Here is a 22,564-nt window from a genome sequence, read left to right on the forward strand (position 1 = left end):
TACTCTGAATGGTCTAAGGTTATTAGTGGTGTACCCCAGGGTTCAGTGTTGGGACCTTTACTGTTTAACACCTTTATAAATGATATAGAGTTTGGGATTAAAAGTACCATTTCTGTGTTTGCAGATGACACCAAACTATGTAATGGAATTATGTCCATACAGGATGTCTATATTCTACAAGCAGACCTGGATGTTTGATTGGGCAGCCAAGTGGCAAATGACATTTAATATAGATAAATGAAAAGTTATGTGCTTGGGGGCTAACAACATGCATGCTTCATACTGTCTAGGCCGAATCAAGGTCAAAAACCAGAATAGTGGAATCTTCGTGCTAAAGGGAGGCTGCCTATGTTGCAGTTGATAAACAGGTGATCTGCGGGTGGATTGATAACATATTGGTATTTTGTGAAGTTTAGGTGTGGTGGTTAGAAAATTAGGTTTAATTAGAAGCTTCCATTTAATTAATACACTTGGACCTATCTCCCAATGATACCTATATAACTAATCTTCTCTGAGGGTGAAATGTGTTAGAGCACGACAAAGATGTGAACTGTTCACTGATCACTTGATAACACAAATTTGACCTTAATGACATATAACTATGTTGGGGATATAAGATTGTGAGTTCCTTTGAGGAACCATTAGTGACATGTCATGAACTTTGTGATGTTCTGCATATGTTGGCACTATATAAACACAACATATTAATAATAATTATATTACAGTTATGAAAAAGATACAGCTCAGGACATTTTTCCACTAATTGGTTTTGCATAATGTAGGTATATTTTGGGTGTAATAAAATTCAGTTTTGACTAGGAGACAGGAGGAGGTTAGAACCCTGCCCAATGAAGCTGAAAATCTAAAATACGACAGGTTCATGGACAGTAAATTAGCCTTTACTCTTCTGTGTTCTGTACAGCCCTTAGCTTGTTAATATGGTTTTCAAATACTATTTTTTTAGTTTGCTTAGACAGCTCTTTATTTAGTTATTCTAAATATTCTTCATTGTATGCAAAAAAAAAAGATTTCCCTGTTTTAAAAACAAATAGACAAGGATCACGTATCTGGGGTCTATATGTACAGATGCTACAACTAAAGACTTTTTTTCTCGGATTCCATGATGGCGAACACAATGAGAGCAGCGCTAAACTGGAAATAAAAAGAAATAAAAAACCTTAGTACTGTGAAGGTGTGGTGCAGAGTGGTGGCAGAATTTCATCATTTATTAGTGGGAGAACCTATACAACAAGAAGAATGATAATTGCAAGCAGGCATTTCCGTTTAAGGTACAGGTAATGTCCCTTCTGCAATAAAATAGACTTACCTAGCTCATTGCAATTTTATTTGCAATGCGATTTATTTGCAATTGCAATTTTAAATTTAGCGAACTAAAAAGACTGGGACAGGAAAAGGTTTACAGGCGTTCATTCAGTCCCAGCAGCCCTAGGGGATGCCAGGATACCTGAAATATTCCAGTATTTCTTACAAACCTTCATGCTCAGCTCTGTGTTTTTTTTTTCACAGGAGACTGCGAAGAAGCAGAAAAGTTTGCCTTCTTGTAGAAGGGACATTACCTGTCCCTTCCCTAATAAAAATCCTACCTAGAGTGTAATGGCAGACCTAAAGTTCTGCTTTAGAACCCATTCACATGTGCCAATTGCGGCAACGCATTGAGCATTGGAAGTTAGGAAGCATTAGAACTCATTACTATAATTTCCTGTACTGCTGACATTATTTTACTCGATAGGAATTGAAAGAATATCTGTAAGAGACACAATAGAAATTAAATTCTGACATGGATTTAAAGCTTTCTTCCTTCTTTAATTATATATCTCAGTAAATCCTGACAGGGTTACTCATTCTTCCCCTTTTATTCTCCTATTCATAACACTAAGAAAAATAGGTTTTAGCTAGTCATGCACCAGTAATTCTGTAATCACACGATAAAACAAACATATTGCTCAGCATTTGAATACCATATTTGACTCAGACCTTACCAAACATGTGAAAGCACATTTTTCTCTTTCTTTTCTCATATTCACTCCAATTTACTACTACCTTCTCTCTAGCAATCACACTAGGAAACCATTCTTTTTCATTCATTTTTTCATTATGGAACCCGTTCATTTTTTGGCAGCTCGCTCTGAAATTTTCTGGATGCAGTTTTCTTTAGCCAAAGCAAGAGCAGACATGGGGACTGAAGACTTTACTAAGGGAACACAGATTACATCTGAACGCCTGGCAAACAACTAAATATGCAGTTAAATTATACATTGGAGCCGAGTTACTTGCAAGATATTTTAAATTCTGATGAGCTAATATTCTTAGGTAATCAGGTTTAAAGAAAACTTCTGTCTAACAATTTCCCAGAACCTTACACCCTCATAACCAACAGTTGATCTAAGTAAACCCAATAAGGATACATGGTTTAATGCAAAAGTATTCCTCCCTAATTCTTAAAACCAATTAGACATATCTTGTCAGGACATGAAGTAAAAATACAAACATTACATTGATAGCTGAGTGACAGAGGGGTGCAACTCTGCAATGTTTTAAGTACTTTCTGAGACAGCCACTCCCTCTATAATCTTTTCCTAATGTCCCAGGTACAGAAAAGTCAGAAAAAATCTTCCTGATGGGGCCACAAAGTCAAATAAAGTACCTTTACTGAAGAAGAGTCTTGGAGACCAGTTTTATCTTGACTGCAGTTCCCCTAAATAAAGTTTATTTCAATTACACAACATATATATGTATATTCAGTAAAAAGTGGATGTCTGCAAAAATATCATGAGTAACTAATTATCTTGCATAAACCACTTTAGCTGCAGCCCATCCCTGGAAATACTATGATATTTGACAGCCATGTATGTTTGCTAAAGCTATCTGCATGCAACATTTCATCCTAATTGCTTCACTCATAATGGTTCCAGTGACTTTACTGGAATTAATCATACGTGCGTGTGTTAATAGGCTTAAAAAAATAATGTGTGTGTGTGTGTGTGTGTGCGTGTAGACTGTAATACAATTAATTTAGGAATTAAAATATGTTGTAAAAATTATTTTTGGGTAAATTTTGGAACAATGCAACATGGATTAATAGAAATAGATCATATGTCATCATACAGCTCCTTGTCTAACTCTGTGCCTAGGTGCAACAAATTAGGTGCAAAAAGTTTCCGAATACCATCCAATTTTCTGGATCTTGCAGGAAAAAAACACCTATTAATATTTACCTTTGCTGTGCTCCTCTGCTGCTCTGATTCTTGCAATGGTATGGGGTAGCTGGTGTTCCTACAGATCTAATCCTACAGATATGAAGTGATTAGTGATTTCAGATAGATTGGAAGGTGTTTCTCTTTATGAAGCATTTGTATGCAACGCTTTGAGGAACAGTCCTGAACGTTTTTATGTCATTTTAAGATGTAATATAAATTGTTTATTGTTTTTGCATGTACCTTTAAATTCACTGTGTTATATTTGGTGGTGGTTTAATAGTCTATTTTGGGATGTGGTACAAATATTGTAATTTTTTAGATAGATATCTCACAGATCTGACTGGCCAGTAATCATACATGATCGTTGTCCTCGAAAGGGAAGGAAAATAAAAGAAACCCTGGGTAAACCCAGATATAATCTGGTACAATAATTATCGTTGGAAACGAATGATTAATTACATATTGTTCGATAATCGTTAACAAAAAAGTGCAGAATGACTGACCAACAACGCTGACGAACGAGGATTGTCGCTGGAAACGAACGACCTTCCCGGCGGATCTGATTGGGCAATGATCGTTCTCAATCTATTGTGTGTACGGTCGTTCAGTGAACGTGGATGGTTCTGCAGTACACTTTCTCCATGACATGTCACTTCCTGCATCATTCAAACAATCGTATCTAGCGTGTGTACATTATTGGTGGATTATATTTGAACGACTGTATCGTTACAGCATGTGCAGAATTGTGCACCATACGATTGTTCAAAATAATCGTGCATATTCGCTAGTCCATATTTATTGCAAGTGTGTACTTAGCTTTAGGGTTATCACCCAGCCTGAGGAATAGATTAGAAGTGGAATTATTTATCATGGGGTAAGGTTTTGCCTACAAGAAGTTTTTGAATTCATTGGCAAAGTGACAAGACAGAAGTTTGGCCTGTTATAGCAGTAAAATAACAGCTAGTTCCAGCATTGTAATATTAAAAAAAATGCCATGACAGAGGGTACCTAATCATATGATCAGCTAGTTGCCTTTTTTAGTAAAGGAAGTCCATAGTTGGCGTAATGCCATAGAGCTATCATTTGACAAGATATGACAAAATATGATAAATATATAAAGATTGGAGTGCAAATGTCATTTATAATAACATTAAAATACTAATTATTGGAGTTACCATTGAAAGGGATGGTTTATTCTATACTCATATTTTGGCTATGGCTATGTTGATGTGTTCAGTCACTCATTGGATTAACATTGTATTGGAAGATCTGGATATCTGCCCTGTAGGGATGAGTGGAGCACTTTTGTTACAACTGATTTGGTCACCAAAATCCAAATTGTTGAAATTTGGTCTAAATTAAACTCTAATTTCACTAAGAAGTCCTTACAATCTGTGGACAATAAATGGCAATTGTTAAAATACTAGAGAAAAATATAGGTAGCCATGACAATATGGGCCTGATTTATTAAAGCTCTCCAAAACTAGGGAAGATACACTATCATGTGTGAAATAGATCTAGTCCAGTACTGAAAACATTTATCAATAACAAATTATTTTTTGAAAATCCATTCCAGATTTACTTTATCACTCAGGTTCTCCCATGATAGTCTATCTTCCCCAGTCCTAGGCTGCATACACACATGTAATAATTGTCATTGGAAAGGATCTTTTACAATCCTTTCCAACGACTAAGGACTGCATAATGCATGAACAAGTGCTGTACATACGTGCATACCGTTCTGCTCTATGGAGAGGGGAGGGGGGAATGACGGAGCGGCACCCTGGTGTGCACTCTCACCCTTTCCTTGCAATAAGATTGTTCGACGTCCATCGTACGTTGATCCGCCAGGACGGTCATTTGGACGATGGACGACGGGCGCTGTACACACCCCAGATTCTCATCTGATATCGGCCCTGAATCGATTATCAGACGAGAACCGTTGGACGTGTGTACATAGCCTTAAGGAGCGCAAAAGTAACAATACTAGAATAACAAACAGTCAATCATTACAATACCAAGGCTACAAAAGAGCAACTGTAAGCATAAAATTATCCTGGCAGTTCTGAGTAATCAAGTATTTGGCAATAGGCAAATGTGGCAATATGTGAGTAAAAATGTGCAACCATTACAATGCATATGCAAGAAATGGACAATAACCTTCCTAATTTAGATTGTCATGTTCACATCTGAAAAGAGGCTGTAAGGAACTTACCCGCCCTGCGAGCCTGCGGTGTCCCTGGGGTTCCCAGCCACAGAGGGAGACCCCTCAGTAGCAAGCAGCATAACCAAGGCTGCTCCTCTGCTCACAGCTTGTCTGTCTCTGCAGGCGGAGGGATCCGCCCTGGACTAATTACTGATCAGCCAGGCAGCAGCCCTTGCATCCCTTTGAATGTGGTTCCTGCTCCCAGCACTGTGCAAGTGCAAAGTAGTGCACGTCCTAGGGGTACTGTGGGAAGAGGTGCGCGTGTTACCATGCGTCCCTCTTGTACCCCCCGAGGGCGTGGCACTCGGCTGCTTCGCCCCAGGGCGGGACATAGTTAGTTTGAATTCCCTGCGGCCAATCAGCTGCAGGGGATTTACTCAGTCTCCCATCAGACAGTGCCAGGTGGCGCAAGGTGATTGGTCATCCTGGCTATTTAAGGAGAGCCTGTCCATCACCCCATTGCCCGCTATAGCCTCTGTTAACACAGTGTGCTTGGGTGTGTCTCTATGTGGTTTAAAGTTTATCTGTTTGTCATTACCTTAGTGACCTGGTCTGAAACTCACCTTGCTTGAACTCTGCCAGCCCTGACCTCGGATTGTTACTGACCATTCTGCTTGCTGCCTGCCCTGACTTCGGATTGTTCTTGACCTGCATTTGCCTTATCCTCCTGTACTTCGCTTTATTGGACTTAACCCTTGCTGTGCTGTATGATATTGAATAAAGCCTGATTTAAGGGTATCTGGAGTTGGTCGTGGTTTGTGTGCCCAGGCGCATTACAGAGGCATTTTTTTGGCCCTGGATAGCCTCCTTTTAAAAATGTAATTTGCCTGACTATTTTGAACATAAGAATATTCACATCACATGAATGACTTCTTAGCATTGCAGTGAAGGAACTAGCATTTCCAAACAGGGGGTTAGCAATATCTGCCTTTATTTTGCTCTCATGAGTCTCTTTGTGCCCTTAAAAAATACTCTGGCTTTACCATTAACCCTAATTGTTCTCCACTAACCCCAATGTATTTTTAATAAAGCAAACATTGGTCCTATTCCTTTTGTTGCAGTGGCTATATGAACCTTTGAAAAGAGCTTACACTTCAGGAGTGAATGCTATAATGGAGGTAAGCAGACATTAAATATTCTTTTATATTACTACGGTATATATTATATGTCTTGGTATACAATCAATCTGGCTTCTGCTGTATTATTCCTCTACACATAAAAGTGCACACAGGAAAGTGAAACTGTATTATTAAGGAACAGAAAAAAAAATAATTGCAAATTGTGCACAAAAAAAGACGCAAACACACACAGAGACAAACACACATGCCTAATGACACTTTTTAGCTTCCTCTGGCTATGTCTGACTTGTGACTGATGGTTATAAGTTTTGAACATTTTCAGCTTGATCACATGCACTGTATTTCCATTTTTTAAAATTCTGCTTATTACAATATATACAGAAAAAAGATTTTGGTTTTTTTTTAAAGGAAGAGCTTTGAAAATTTGAGAATAATCAGGAAGATTTGAAAGAGGGCATTCTTGAAAACCAAAAAAAAAACTCATATTGTAAATGAGTAAATGATTTGTACTTTTGTATTATCCAATGTTTACTTCCTTTAACACTACCACTCTCATTTCTGTCATTTTAAAACCACCCTATTCATTGTATTTTAGTCAGTGCAACAATCAATGTTTAGTTCACAAAATGTCCAACACGTTTTCCAGTAGCATGGAATATATTACCTATATACTTACATTACATTATGGTCATTTATTATTAGTCAATGAGTTAAAATAAACCTCCACATTAAACTTGAGTATTTTCTACTAGATGGCACGAAAGCTACAGGGTAGGAAGTATATATTGTCACGTTACTAGAACCTGAAAACTGTTATATTTACTGTTTACACATTAGATTTGAACAAAGAATGCCTAATTCATACCAAATCATGCTAGAAACCAGTCTTAATGTCAATAAGAAAGGCGAAAATGAACTCCAATATAAATGTTATCTGCAGCTCAAAAGAAAATGTGCACTTGTACTTTCATCTGACAAAGCAGAGAAATACGTTCTGGAGAAATAATGATCTGATATGGACATTTGTTATACCATATACTCATGGATGTTCAAAAATATAACTGCTTTGGGATTTTAAGGAGTAGAAGATGTATACGGCTTCTTTTATTATGCAAAACTGCATTGCTAGCAGCCCCCAGGTACATACCAAACTGCTGCTATCCACCCAGCAAAGCACAGTTCAGGGCAATGGATTTAAAAGCATTGCCCCTGCATTTACCATGGCAGTGTGGTTTATCTTTTAGAGGAAAAGCAACCATGAACCAGAAGGCACTTATTGTTTCCATTAACCTCAGTGTGATCCAACACAACCATGTACAAACGCTTCCCCAATTGTTTCCAATCTGCTCCAATTGGAACTAATGGGAGCAGTCAGGATTGTAGTTCAGCCTGCCTAAATGCCCTAATTACATTACCAATTTTTGGTTTTAACCCAATAAGGTGTATAGAGACATTTTTATAAAGATTTTGAACATCCCTTAAAGGTGTTTTCATTTATTGATTGGATAAGAAATTAAATGTCTAATTGTCGTGCATGATGCTAAGTCATCTGAGCCACCAGTTGTATTGTACTGCTCCGTAAGCTTTATAGTTTTTTCAGACATTGTCCAATTAATTATGACTTAAGACATTATTAGATCAGTCTTAACCTCACTTTGCATATTACCCTGTCATGTCACCTCCATTTCTGGAAATTATCATCATAGTATAATATTCATTTATTGGACAAGGAATCTGATATGGTAGTAAAAGCATCTGTCCCTGATTTCTAATTCAAACACACCCAGCCACTTATTCAGCATTTCTCTATATAACAATACCTCTTCATTGGTGTAGAGTTTAATGTATTGTTTCCTATTTTACTTGCTGAAACTTGCATTTGAAAATGCAGGAAACTGTTATTGCATGCTTGGTTTATCATATGGTATGTGCGTATAATGGTATTTTATACTGCAGACTTTATTTTAGCATCAAAGACTTTAATTTATCTATTGCTGCCATAAAATAATGTTTTGGGTGGTATTTTACCTCTTTAACAATGTATTATGGTAGCAGAAGGGGTTAATGTTCTGTAGATAATTGAATTCTCTTTTTCAAGTTTATGGCAGAATTTCACATCCACACAAGGGATATCTTTGACACCTGCATACCAGTTAAAATATTTTTTAATTATTATTTTTTTTATTAGAGTACAACAGCAAAAATGGCTAACAAAAAAATCCAAAACAAAGAGACGAGAAAAAAGTGCTGAAAACACAACACGTAAGGCATTTCAAAAGATACATGACTAGGGTAGTGCGGATGCCTTGCCCCAGCTCCTTTCTATGTCCCCCCCCTTTCTCCTTTTTCTTAAAACCTTATTTCCTCACAACTGCACCCCCACCCACCCTTTTATCTCCTCCTTGCTTGCCAACCTACCCTACCTCCCCCATTCCTTCATATCAACACACAACACTTTTGGACTTAAAATTGGCTGGCAAGCAGCCGTTTATTAATACAAAATTTAATAACATAACTTTTATAACATTAAATAACCATAAACAATTAACATTTAATAACATTAATTACATAACCATAAATACCATAAATAACATATATAACATAACATAACATTAATAGAAACATAACACCTGTAAACATTTATAAATACCTATATATATAACCATAAATAACTTCAATTATTAACATTTTCATAACCCCCAACATTTACTAAATTAACCCCCTTTTTGCAATTTTTAGACTCTCCTCGTCTACTTTTATTAAATTGTATCTATCCAGGCTGCAGGTCTTGGAAGGTAAAGCCCGCCTCCAGTTGCAATAGCTGCAACCCACCATGAACCACGCTATGGCCCCTGGGCCCACCCTGCTTCAGGGGCCCCACCACAACAAATTTAAAGGGGCACTCCACCACCCGGGATGCCCCTTCACCCCCGACTTACCACCGGGCACTTACCTTCCCCCCAGACCCCAACCGCCCAACTTAATTCGCCAAAATTCAGGGAGGGTGGGCGGGAATTTTCTTCTTGTAAAACTGTGACTAATTCTGACACAGCCCTCCTTATATCTGTCCCCTTACTCCACCCTACCTTTCCCTTTTCCAATCCACTTTCGCTTCTCCCTGTGCATCTTTTAAATCTTTAACTCTTACTCCACCTACTCTTCAACCACCACTCCCCCCCTTTCTTTTCTCGCTGGGCAGCCCCTACACTCCTGTCATGAAGGCCCCGCTCTTATTCTGCTATGGGCCTTTCTTGAGCAAAGGTGCATCACGCAACCTATACAAAATTAGAAACGTATGGGGTAATAAGAAAACTAGACAGGTGGGCCTGAGGTAGTGGAATTAAAAGTGGGTGGATTGTTTGAGCCTATGCAAACTGGGGGATCTTTAAGGAGTGGTCTATATGTATACCAAGAGGTTAGTTAAAAAGATTGAATAATTCTCTGCTTTGTGAGAGTGGAGAGAGTATATGAAAGTTTCCCAAACTACAAAGAAACTCCCCACTCTAGATTCCTTGTCTATAGAGGCCTCTATCCATCCCTTTTGGAACACAAACACAAGCTTATCTAGAAATAAACCCAGAGAGGGAGGGTTGGGGAATAACCAATTATGTAGTACAACTTTCTTTTCTTTGCAAGAGAGACAATAGCTAAGAGTTTTCTCCTTCCCCTTGTTACACCGGAACCTTGAGATCCCAAAAATAGCCTATTCTGGAGTATAAGGGACATATTTCCAAAAAAATTAGGTGAATATTGCATGATTGTACGCTAAAAGTATTTTAGTCCACAGGCAATGAATAAATCAGCTTCCCGCTTGCCACACTTAAGACACTAAGAGGAGGTACATAAACCTATAGAAAATGCCTTGTGTGGAGATTTTTTTATGTGTAATGGAAAAGTTTTAGGACCGAAAAAATTATTTTTTAAAATAGCAATATTACATGCCCAGATATGTACATGTATTCCCACACATGTCATTTATTTAAAGGGCTGCTTAAAGGTGCACACCAGTCTATAAATCAAACCTGCATTGCAGCAGCAAGCTGGACAGCAATGCACTGTAAATGTTCGGATTATGCACAAATAAAGGATGATTCTTGATCTGCACAGAAGCAATAAATACCCTGGAACAAAGGCCTTTTTGCAGACTTCATTCACTTAAACTTACTAAATCTACTGAAGCTGTGTGTGACCTGGGTGTCAAACTGACATTTACAGAGGTCAAAGTGAGTTACAGTACTGGAAGGGGTGGCAGAAAGGGATGTTACCTACAAAAAAATGTCAATTTTGGTAATCCAAAACGTTGAAAGTGAGCAAAAGTGTTCCAATAGTCAGTGAGTGTTTAGGGGTTATTTTCATAGGCATGCATTTTAAATTCTGCATTTTTTTTTCAAACACAAATTAATTCATTTATATTACAAATCCAGCATGTAATAGGAAATGCACACATGCTAGATCGTTGCTGCGTAAAAGCAATCAGGATTGCTCACCTTCAGCGACAATTATCTAATATGTGTACAGTGGTCTCCCAAAGTTGTTTATGGATCTTTCCTGGCAGATCAATAAGTGAAGTATGGATTACCCTTGGAGGACAATGCAGCTGGGTGTACTTAACCTGTCCTCCCCTCTGCATGGGGCTGAATACCACTGGAAATGATCAGGGAAGATTATTTTCTGCAACATTTGCCTCTAATTTTAACACACCTCATTAGGACATGCTGCAGTAAAAAAAAAAAAAAACAAGTGCAGTTCAAGCAAACTGATCTGCCATGTGTATTGCTCAACTAAAGAGAATTAGGCTTTTCTGCCTTGATTTCTTTTCGAAAAACAGCCCCAGTCTACATGCTTTTTCCCACAATTTGGAGAGACTTCAGAAATGAAAGAAAATCTCCTCCAGACAGCAAAAACACCTTTCCCTTTTCTAGCATTATTCATCAATATTTTTCAAACTAGAAATAAATGTGAATTTAGATCTATTTGAGTAACATAGAGTTTTTGTTAGCTTGAATTTATTCTGAATTCTTTCCAGCCCCATTACAATCTCTGCTTAAAATTAAGCTTGTGTAAGAAGAAAAAAAATCTGCAGATCAGTAAACATGACACCACTTTTTCCACATATTTCTCTTTTCTATTCTTTTATATTTCTGTTGGCAATATAAACAAAAGCAAGAAGAAAGGCACAAAAGGTAGAACAGTCAAACTTGTCATGGAAACCTGTTGGGTAACAGTAGTAGTATAATAAAAGAAATGTGTACATTATGAGGAGGTTAGCTCAAGGTAGGAGAGGGGTAACAACCGCCACCGGACCCATGGAACCAAAAATAGCTCAGCACTCAATAAAAAGGCTTGGTCTCTGTTACTGCATCATTGAAAACATCACTGTAATATGATATGGTGGCCATACATTGGTCATTGTCACTTCAAGAACAATGGAACCTGAAATAAAACCACCTGAACCTGAAAATAGAACCCAGGTGGTTTAATAAAAGATCAGCTCTGTGTATTAATGAAAGTCTCCAGCCATTTGTCAGTCTTGCCTCCTAAGGACAAAGAAAGTCTATATATTAATGTTACCTGGATGCAGTGTTTGATGGGCACCAAGTGTCAAAAGATATTTAATATAGATAAATGTAAAGTTATGCATTTGGGAGCTAACAACATGCATGCTTCATACTGTCTAGGGGGGATACATTTGGGGGAGTCAGAAATAGAAAAGGACCTGGGGGTTCTGGTAGATCGTAGACTAAGTAACAGCATGCAATGCCAAGCTGCAATATCTAAAGCTAGTAAAGTACTTTCTTGTATTAAAGGAGGAATAGACTGCAGAGATGGAGACATATTCCTGCCCCTGTACAAAGCATTGGTCAGACCACATCTGGAATATGCAGTCCAGTTTTGGTCACCAGTTCACACAAAGGCCATTGTTGAATTGGAGAAAGTGCAGAGAAGGCCAACTAAACTAATAAAAGGAATGGAGGAGCTCAGCTATGAGGAGCGGTTAGCTGAACTGAATCTATTGTGCCTTGAGAAGAGATTTTTAAGGGGGGGTATGATCACCCTGTATAAATATAAAAATGGTCCATATAGAGAACTCTCTTCCCAAGTATTCACTTTGAGATCATTACAAAGAGCAAACAGACACTCTTTGCATCTCGAAGAAAAGAAGATTAAGCTCCAGATTAGGAAGAAATCTTTACTAGGTCTGTGAAAATGTGGAATCGGCTCGCTCACAAAGTAGTTTCAGCAACTTCTATAGATTGCTTTAAGAAAAAGAACAGAATATAACTGGGTATTAACATTTTAAAGTAAAGATAACAGAGATTGTTGATCCAGGAAGGAAGGAATTTTTCCCCCTGTTGGAGCAAATAGTACCAGGGTTTTTTGGCTTCTTCTGGATCAACTATGTCCATAAGGTTTTATATCTGGGAGATGTTTATTTCCCTAGTGGTTGAACATGATGACCTTTTTTCAACCTGAATATGTTACTATAAAAATATGGGTGTCCCTGCAAAAATAAAAAAACACATAGAAATAGAGGCAGTGTCAATTAATCAATTAATCATATCAAAATACATGTACTTACATGCCTTTAATTGTTATAGCATGCTTTTTCACATACATTATTTTTTTTTGTCATTATTCATTTTTATTATCATTTTTAAGCAATATTTTTAAGTACATTGATGGTAGGGCACAGTTTACAATATATATATTAATCTCAGAAACTTTACAAATTGCATTGTTGTTGGCATTTCTTCTTACTAAACTAGACTTGAGTAACATCTCATTTAATCACTGATCAGCTAGACCTTTGGCACTACCTTCTCAACAGGGTTGTGTGCTCATTTTATCCATCTAATAAACAAATCACAAGAGGAGATTTCAACAGTAATGTCGTTTCAAGGGGTCAGCTACGCCCTTTTTTTTAACTTTACATTCTCTACTCTGTGATGTTTGGGTGCTTAAAGCTCAATTAAGTTTTAAACCAGATAATACATTCTAGGTTCATCAAAAAAAATATGTGCAAAGTTTTAAAGTTTTTTTTATATTTAGCAAGCAGCAGATGAAAAGTTCTCTTGCTATATGTTGAGCTTTGCTGTATGAAAACAGTGGTATGTGTAGAGAGTTTACAAATCAGTAAAAATCATGTGCCCTGCTGATTGGAGAGCTACAGTTCTGTCTCAGCAGGTGTTATTGACTTCTGCAGGGAGGCTACAAAGAGAACAGTGGTCTTTCCCCATAAAATGGGTAGGTGACATGATTTTCTACTTGAGCAATGTCTTATTAAACATATAAGGTTTTTCACACCATTTTTTTGTTGTGTCTTTTATGTTTTACCTAATTTATACTGCAAATTCAGTAGGGCTTTACAAAAGTTAAGGGGGGCTATGCTCTAGAGCCAATCTAGTGGTCTAGATCCATGAGATCCAATCCAACATCTGTCTACCTAAGTTCTCTTTTACTGAATGATTCAAAATAATATTTGGGACATATGTTTTATGTTATAACAAAGCTATAACGAGCAAGCTGTAATGCCAAAAAAAAAAACCCATTAGGAACGAAATGTGTCCAGTAATTATTGAGCTGCAGCATTCCATTGGCAAATAATAAAAGATTTTACAATCCTTTTAGTTAATGTACTGTAGAACTTTATAACCTCACCAGCTACAGTATATCTGATCAAAAAGAAAATAAAATCACATTAGTACAGAAGTAAAAAATCATTTTGCGGGATCACATCATCAATATCGATTACGATATGCGGAACAGATTCATCCTGAAATGTATGCTTCCTTACTCTTCATTTTACAAGTGGTCACGTAAAGGTAAGGGTAGAATGGGGGGATGTATGTCAATAGTATAGATTTGGATACTTACAAGTCAAAATAAAGCACTTGTCAAACAAAGACTTTTGTATACAGGAAAGGCAAGGTGCTAGGGAATGTATTTCATATACTGAATTATTGCTTTTCTAGCTTTCTTTTTGATTGCCAATAAAAAGTCAAAATTTGATGTTTTCCTTCTAGTGCAGCAAGCACAGAAATCTACAGGTGAACCAGGAGACTCTGGGAACAGAAACTGTGTTGAGTTCAAGATGTGAATGTATGGTCTAATTTTTAGCTAACAAAGCAAAGTTCATACTTTAATAAATTAGACCCAATGCCTCTATGTGGTTCTTGTTAAGCTGAGTTTAAATATGCTGGTATGTGCATATGACTGCATTGCGTAAGAGTCAGAGACACCAGACTGAGGAAGTTTTGGGCTAGAGATTGGAGGGGGTCATGGAGGTTAGATTGTCCCTGTAGTCAGCGACAGATGTCAAACATTATATAGCTACTTGCTCCCTGTTCTAACCTGTGATCACAACATCTAGCAGAGTTAAACCTTTCTTTGCAGCTATCTAAATTCAAAAAGAGCTGCATACTTGATGCTAGCAAACTTTGCCAGACACTGTGGTTGCAGGTCTAAATGGGGTATCTGTATACTAGCTAGCATCTAGCAATATCTTAATTAGGGAATGTCTCTACCAACAAAATGACCCCAAGGTTCATTTAAATATACCAGGGCCCTGTGCCAATCTGTGTATCACTAGATACTATCAGTATTAACCACATACAGTTATCAGCATACAATATTTTTTTCTTGTGTGGCCTTTAAACCAAAATTAGGGCCTTGGATTAGCTCACAAAAATTCTCATATTAAATGACCATAAAAAGTACAGGGCTCCAATTAACTAATGAATGAAGTAGAGATAAGTGCATATTTGTGCAAAGTAAGTGGAATGACACCATGTGTCACCATTTCACTATGAAAGTGCACATCCTGCATCTGCAATCAGGGGAAGTAAAACATGCGATAATTACCTCTGCATTATTGGTCTGTGGTAATTCTAAATGACGGTGCTTAGTAGAATTAAATGTTCCTGCAGCAGTGGTCACAATATATATATGTCCAGCACCATACTTATAAACATACACATAGTCTGCACATTACACACAAAAATACACATGGTAGTGCACTCTAAACATACACACAAATGTTATATATATATATATATATATATATATAATGTAATTTATGTAATGTATGTGTAGTCACATTCCACATTCCTTGAGCCTCAGCTTACTTGAATATGAATTAGTGAAGCTTCCCTTGTCCTGCAGTCTAAAATGTGTACAGGGCAGGAGATGGATGCAGCCTGGTGCTGCTGTGTCTTTCACCTTAGCCAGAGGCAAAGCTGTGGATAGTAGGTAAGGGTAGCTTTTCCAGTGCAGGGGATGTAAGTGACCAATTTGCCCACCCCAAATACCAGCACTGCTGCAGCAGATAATGTTGAAGTTTGCAAACCCAGGGCACTGAAAAAGGTAGGGGGAGATGGTAGGGGGACATTTTTAATGTAAGCTTATGTTTTTTCCTGCTCTTTTTCCTGTATATTTAATACTTACTTTTTTCAAATAGCAAGTATGCAAAGAAAATTTTTTTTTACCTTTAATCTATCCAATTACCAGGGAAATTGGAGTCCCAAGTTAGGCTATGTACACACGTGCAATAATTATTGATGGAAAGGATCTTTCACAAACCTTTCCAATGACTAACAACTGCACAATGCATGAAGGAGTGCTGTACATACAGCACCATTCTGCTCTATGGAGAGGGGAGGGGGAGAATGACGGAATGGCACATCACTGCGCTCTCCCTCCCTTTACCTCCATTTAGACGAGCACTGTACACACACCAGATTCTAGTCTGATACCGGCCCTGAGCCCATGTTTGGACGAGAACCATTGCACATGTGTACCTAGCCTTAGTAGCCCCTTTTTCTAATTTTAAAGGTGTCAGAAGTGATTTATTATCACAGAAATTATTTTCCATCTTATAAAAGTTCACCTTATGAGCAGTTGTCATTGCTAGGTGAGTAGTAAACCAGGTTATTGACGACATTGATACACTTGAGGAGAAAAAAAACAGTGGAGACACACAACACACACCTGGTTACTTTACATAAATCAATAGCAAGCTGTTAACATTGCTTGAATACTTCACCAACCTTCACTGAATAATGCTGCTATTACTTGAAGTAATACAGCAATATTCCATTGAGCACACACCCAGGCACAAAGGTCAGACACATTCCATGAATTAACATTGGGGAATTATATAGTAATAATATTAGACCATTTCTTCTATGAAAATGTAGGTGGACATGTCAATACATCATAGTAATTTCTGCATGTATTTGGCATTATAAAGGTAAAGCCCAAATGGGCTATTTTGTAACACTTCAGTGGAGGTGTTTGGGGTTCCTATCTTTGCTGCTTTTCCTTCTCTGCACTCTCTCCAACTCAACAATGTCCTTTTTGTGAGCTGGTGCCCAAAACTGGACTGCATATTCCAGATGTGGTCTGACCAATGCTTTGTACAGGGGCAGGATTATGTCTCCATCTCTGCAGTCTATTCCTCTTTTAATACAAGAAAGTACTTTGCTAGCTTTAGATATTGCAGCTTGGCATTGCATGCTGTTATTAAGTCCATGATCTACCAGAACCCCCAGATACTTTTCCATTTCTGCCCCCCCCAAATGTATTCCCCCTAGACATTATAAAGCATGCATGTTGTTAGCCCCCAAGTGCATAACTTTACATTTATCTATATTTAATGTCATTTGCGACTTGGCTGCCCAATCAAACAAACATCCAGGTCTGCTTGTAGATTATAGACATCTTATCTTGTATAGACATTATCTTGTATTCTATTATATAGTTTGGTGTCATCTGCAAACACAGAAATGGTACTTTTAATTCCAAAACTCTATAAAATTTATAAAGATGTTAAACAGTAAAGGTCCCAACACTGAACCCTGGGTACACCACTAATTACCTTGGACCATGAATCATTATTCACTGCTCCCTGGATGCAGTCTAATTATGTCTGTGTTTTTATGCTAAAAGTGGTACATTGTTTTGAATGGAATTTTTTGTTACATTGTAGGCTTATAATTCTTAGGCATAAATCACAGAAATATGTCCAATATTTAATAAATGAAATAATAAACCTAAAATAAAAAAAAAAACAAAAATATGTTAAAACAAGGGTGCATAAAAAATGCTTAAACCTGTAATATAACTGTAGCATATATTTATAATATAGATATATATATTATATAATATGATTACTTTGTATTGGATTCAATACAGTTATTTTGTATTGAATCCAATACAAATTTGAATTTCCCGTGGTGCCTCCTGCACGCATAGACATCACTGGGAACTCCCGGGGACCGACAGTGCACTCGCCGGCGAAAGATCAGAGGAAGAGGACATGGCCCGAGGATGGGATCCCATGGGGAGGACGCTGATGGGACCAGGTAGTGTTTTTTTTTTTGTTTTTTATAGCTACCCCCAGTGTGGCTCGGGGGTTACTGCTTTCAGCATGTTTTTTTTACCCTGAGCCACACTCAGGATTAACGCTCAGAAGGTTAACCGTCTGTGGGGTACTCTGTCAAATGCTTTAGCGAAGTCCAAGTACATCATATCAACTACTATTCCACTGTCTACCTGTTTACTTATTTCCTCATAATGCAAGAGTAAATTTGTTTGACAGTTTTGGTCTTTCTTGAAGCCATGCTGACTATAACTTATAATATTATTTTCTAGCAGAAACTCCTCTATATGGTTCTTTATCAAACTCTCTAGGACCTTTCCAACTTTGGACGTTAAACTAACGGGTCTGTAGTTAACTGGTAATGACTTTGTTCCCTTTATGAAGATAGGAACCACATTGGCCTTACGCCAATCCATCAGTACCTTGCCAGTAATTAAAGAGTCTCTAAAAATTAGAAGTAATCCATCGGGTCCTGGTGGTTTGTCAACCTTAATTTTGCCCAACTGTTTCTCAATCATATCAATTTTGAGCCATTGTGAACCGTTCAAGGCAGTAACATTGCTAATATGAATTTGGACTTGAGCTCTGCCATTTTCCTTTGTGTACACAGAGCTAAAATAAAAGTATTTAGTAAATCCATCTTTTCTTTCCCAGTTACCAACTAAGAGACAGCTTTTAAGTAGCCTACATGCTCAGATCTGATATTTTTGCTATTAATATATTTAAAATCAATTTTGGAGTTTGCCTTACTTTCCTTTACAATCTGTCTTTAATTTTAAAGTTTTGCACATTTAATCTCCTTTTTACATCTTTTGTTATATTCTTTATAGTTTTCAAAGGATTAAGGTTATCCTTCATTTTCAAATTTTTGGAATGCCTTTTTCTTGTTCTTTATGACTTTATAACATCAGCATCAGCCACATAGGCTTTAATTGTAACCTCCTAAACTTATTACCCATTGGAATATATTTTTCAGTGTGCTTGTGTAGAACAGACTTGAAACATTCCTATTTCTGTTCTGTGTTCTTAAAGGACAATATTTTCTCCCAGTCCAAGTCATAGGCCTTGATTTATTAAAGCTCTCCAAGGCTGGAGAGAATACACTTTCATCAGTGAAGCTGGGTGAAACAGAAAACCAGGAATGGATTTCCTAAAAGTCACTAGCTATTTGTTAGCAAAGGTCTTCAATTCTGGACCAGATCCATTCCATGTTTGCTGGTTAACCCAGCTTCATTGATGAAAGTGTATCCTCTCTAGCGTTGGAGAACTATGTGTATCCTCTATGGCCTTGGAGGCCATAGAGAGCCACCCTTAATAATGGAAAATTTGCTCTGTTACATGTTTTTATCTTTCCTGTTTTTGCTTCCTGTTTACAACTTAAAATAAATGAAATCAGATATTATGGTCACTGCTACCCAGATTCCCTTTCATATGCACATTTGTTTTAGGCTGTGCATTGTTAAAAAGAACTAGGTCCAGCAGAGTATCATTTCTAGTTGGGGCTTCTATAAACGCTGTACCATGAAATTATCTTGTATTTAATTCATAAATTTCCTCCCTTTGCTGTTCCTGTAGTGCCATTACTCCAGTCAATGTCCGGGTAGTTGAAATCTCCCATGATTAAAGCCTTTCCAGTTTTTGCTGCTTTTTCTATCTGTGCTAGTAGTTTATACTCCATTTCTTCCTTAGCACTGGGGGGCCTATAGCAGACTCCAATAATTACCTGTGTATTATGCAAATACACTGTTACTGTGGCCAGACAACTCTATCTTTGAATTATTGTTTCAGAAGGCCTAGAATAGTCAAACTGTAACCTTCCTTTTATTTATATAGTGCTGACATATGATGCAGCACTGTACAAAATCCAAATCACTAACTGTCTCTCAAAGGGGCTCACAAGCTAATCTCCCTAGCACAGTCATTTGCCACTAATACGGTATCATTTTTTTCAGGGGAAGTTAAATAACTTCCCCTGAAAAAAATGCATTGCAAAGGCAACTGTGCAAGCCACCAAGCCAACCATGCTGCCCTGATCTGCATTTTACTTTCCCCTTTTTTTAACAAGGGCTTTTCTTGGCACACCTTCCATGCAGGTTAAATTGATACTGTTTTTTTCTGATTGTAAATGCATTCAGATTGGTTACTCTTTGCTACCTGTTGTAAGACAGGCAGCTTTTAGGCTAGATTTGGTGGCCAACTCATGGAACAATTATGGAAGATAGGTCCACTTTAAGTAATCCAAAAGTCAGCAAAAATACCTTTCAGAATGAGCAATCAACACAAACAGATGTTTCAGTGTTTGGTTGATGTCAACAGAATCTTGTCTCCTGGGAAGTCTAATAGTAGTATTTTAGTCCTATGTCTGCACACCTGCTGTGTATCTGTTATGAGAGGTCCCATTTATCCTGCTGGATTTTCTATGTTATAGAGAATTCAACAGGTGAAGCTAAAACACACAGTGTGAAATAAGACACCCAAAACTTTCTACATAGACTAGAACAGCCGTTGCCAACCTGTGGTCTGCGAGTAAATTTTGGGGGTCCGTGGCCCTGGCCGTTGCACCCCTAAACGGGGTCAGGGGAAGGACCCTGCTGGGGGGACGCACCGGCCAGAGCCATGGAGCATGTCCCCGTACAAGTCCCAGGCCTAGGAAAGTGGGCGGGCTGTGTCCTTGGACATAACCCGCCCACTCTCCCATCACAGGCTTAGATCTGTGATGGGAAAGTGGGCGGGGCTAGGACATGATGACATCACTATGAAGGGAGGTTTCTCCCCTTTGATTGACACCCGGCTCCCCGAGCATGCGTGGTCAGGAGCTGGTGATTTTAGTGATCCGCGGAACCAAAAAGGTTGGCGACCACTGGACTAGAACAATGTCACTAATTATTGGTTACTAATTGTAGAAGTATCTACAAAAGACACAAAATTGCTTTTTCAGTAATATACTAGTGTCTACTTGTTTTTTAGGATCATCAAATCCATTCTTTTACATTCAGGAACAAAAAGACTCTACAAATCATCTCCATCATGTTCTAAAGTTATGCACAGACACAGAAGGCAAACAGAAGAAAAAGGAAGATAGGGGGAAAGGGAGAGGGTAAAAGGAGGATGTAGAGTGGAAAACAGGTATACGGTAATTAATTAGAGGAAGTCCCCGGCGTTATTCCTGAGTAAGTAATGGGAGGAGATGCATTGTCAGGTCCTAACTGAAGATTAGTAGTTATATGCTGGAACATGTTAGTGGCAGACAAAACATATTAGTCCCAAGGGGCCCAAATTACCTCTTGAATTTTTCATATCTGTCATATATTCTGGCCTTAAGATGTTCCATAAACTGGAATTCTTTTATTCTAGCATATAAATTCATGATGCCCGCAGGCAAAGTGGATTTCCAGTGTCTAGCAATAAGGCACTTGGCTGCAATAAGGATGTGACACTAATTATCTATTCAATTTAGTGCCATTAGACATAGGTAGACCCAGAAATTGGGTAACTACATCAAGTGATACAGGAATTTCCAATATCTCAGAGAGAAGAGTGTTGACCCTTGTCCAATAGAGCCCTATGAGCAGACATGTCCAGAAAATATGGTATATAGTGCCAACTTCTGTACCACATCTCCAACATATATTGCTAACATTCGGAAAAATAGCATTCAATTTATTTGGGGTAAGGTACTGCAGCGACTGGAGAGATGATCTCCGAGGTTTCCCGGTGACGCCGGTGCATGCGTCGGTGCGGGCGGAAGGAGCATTGGGAAATTCAAATAACTTTGTATTGGATTCAATACAAAATAGCTGTATTGAGTCCAATACAAAGAAATCTTGATATATTACATTATATATATATTATACATGCTATTGTACAGTTATGCTATATGTTTAACTGTTTTTCTTTTAACAGATTTTTGTGTTTTTATTTAAATTAAATATAAATGAATAATATTAAATTAAATTATTTCCGTGAGTTCTGCCTAAGAATTATAGGCCTACAATGTTAATAAATTTCCATGCAAAAAAATGTAACGCTTTTTGCGTGGAAATATGGAGAGAATTAGAACGCTAGGGAGGTTAAACTTGACCCTTAGTTCCTGAAATGACAGTAGGTGCCTGGTACAGGGTTCAAAATATGATGGAATTGGAAAAGGCAATCCTCTCGCCATGGTTGAACCATTTGGCACGACAAACTATCAGGGAGAAGCGGGGTAAAAAGAAAAGAATTAAGCAACAATGCAGAAGTAGTCAGGGCAAATTTATCTTTACATTGGAGCCATATTCCCTGTGAGAAATGTATAGGACCCAATAGGGAGCTCTCTGGGGCATCATGATGTGATTTCCAGGGAAAGGAATGTGCAAGTGCATCGCTAAATAATATTTAAAGAAATCTGGGACACCTAGTATTCCTCTTTCTTGGAGGGACCATAAAACTGATTAGGTAGATGGTGTTGCATATATCCTCAAAAAAGCTGATCGTTTTATGGAAAGGGACGGGTGGGAAGTGCTCATCTTCAACGGTCACTAGCTGTTCACTGTTCAGTAGCTAGCAGGATGAAGAACTGAATAATATCAGGGGATACCTGAACAGAAGCTAGAATATTACACAGGATCACAGCAATCACAGCAAAAATTTAGTGTACACAACATAAGCAGCTTAGGTTTTGTCTGTGCTTTTTGCTTCCAGT

General features: G+C 37.8%; 1 protein-coding gene across 10 annotated transcripts in view; it reads left to right on the forward strand.

The window, feature by feature from the left end:
- LOC140341364 (galactoside alpha-(1,2)-fucosyltransferase 2-like) overlaps nucleotides 1–22,564 on the forward strand; it is a 149,249-nt gene that overhangs the window by 59,975 nt on the left and 66,710 nt on the right. For 6 of the 10 annotated variants that reach the window (XM_072427065.1, XM_072427058.1, XM_072427059.1 and 3 more), the window contains one exon: nucleotides 6,486–6,542. The exons of the other annotated variants lie outside the window; for them this stretch is intronic. In XM_072427065.1, the coding sequence (XP_072283166.1) occupies nucleotides 6,486–6,542 (57 nt within the window). The remainder of the gene's footprint in view (nucleotides 1–6,485; nucleotides 6,543–22,564) is intronic. 10 annotated transcript variants of the gene reach the window in all.

Source organism: Pyxicephalus adspersus, chromosome 11 (genome assembly GCF_032062135.1).
Source record: "Pyxicephalus adspersus chromosome 11, UCB_Pads_2.0, whole genome shotgun sequence".
In the NCBI taxonomy this organism is placed as follows: Eukaryota; Metazoa; Chordata; class Amphibia; order Anura; family Pyxicephalidae; genus Pyxicephalus; species Pyxicephalus adspersus.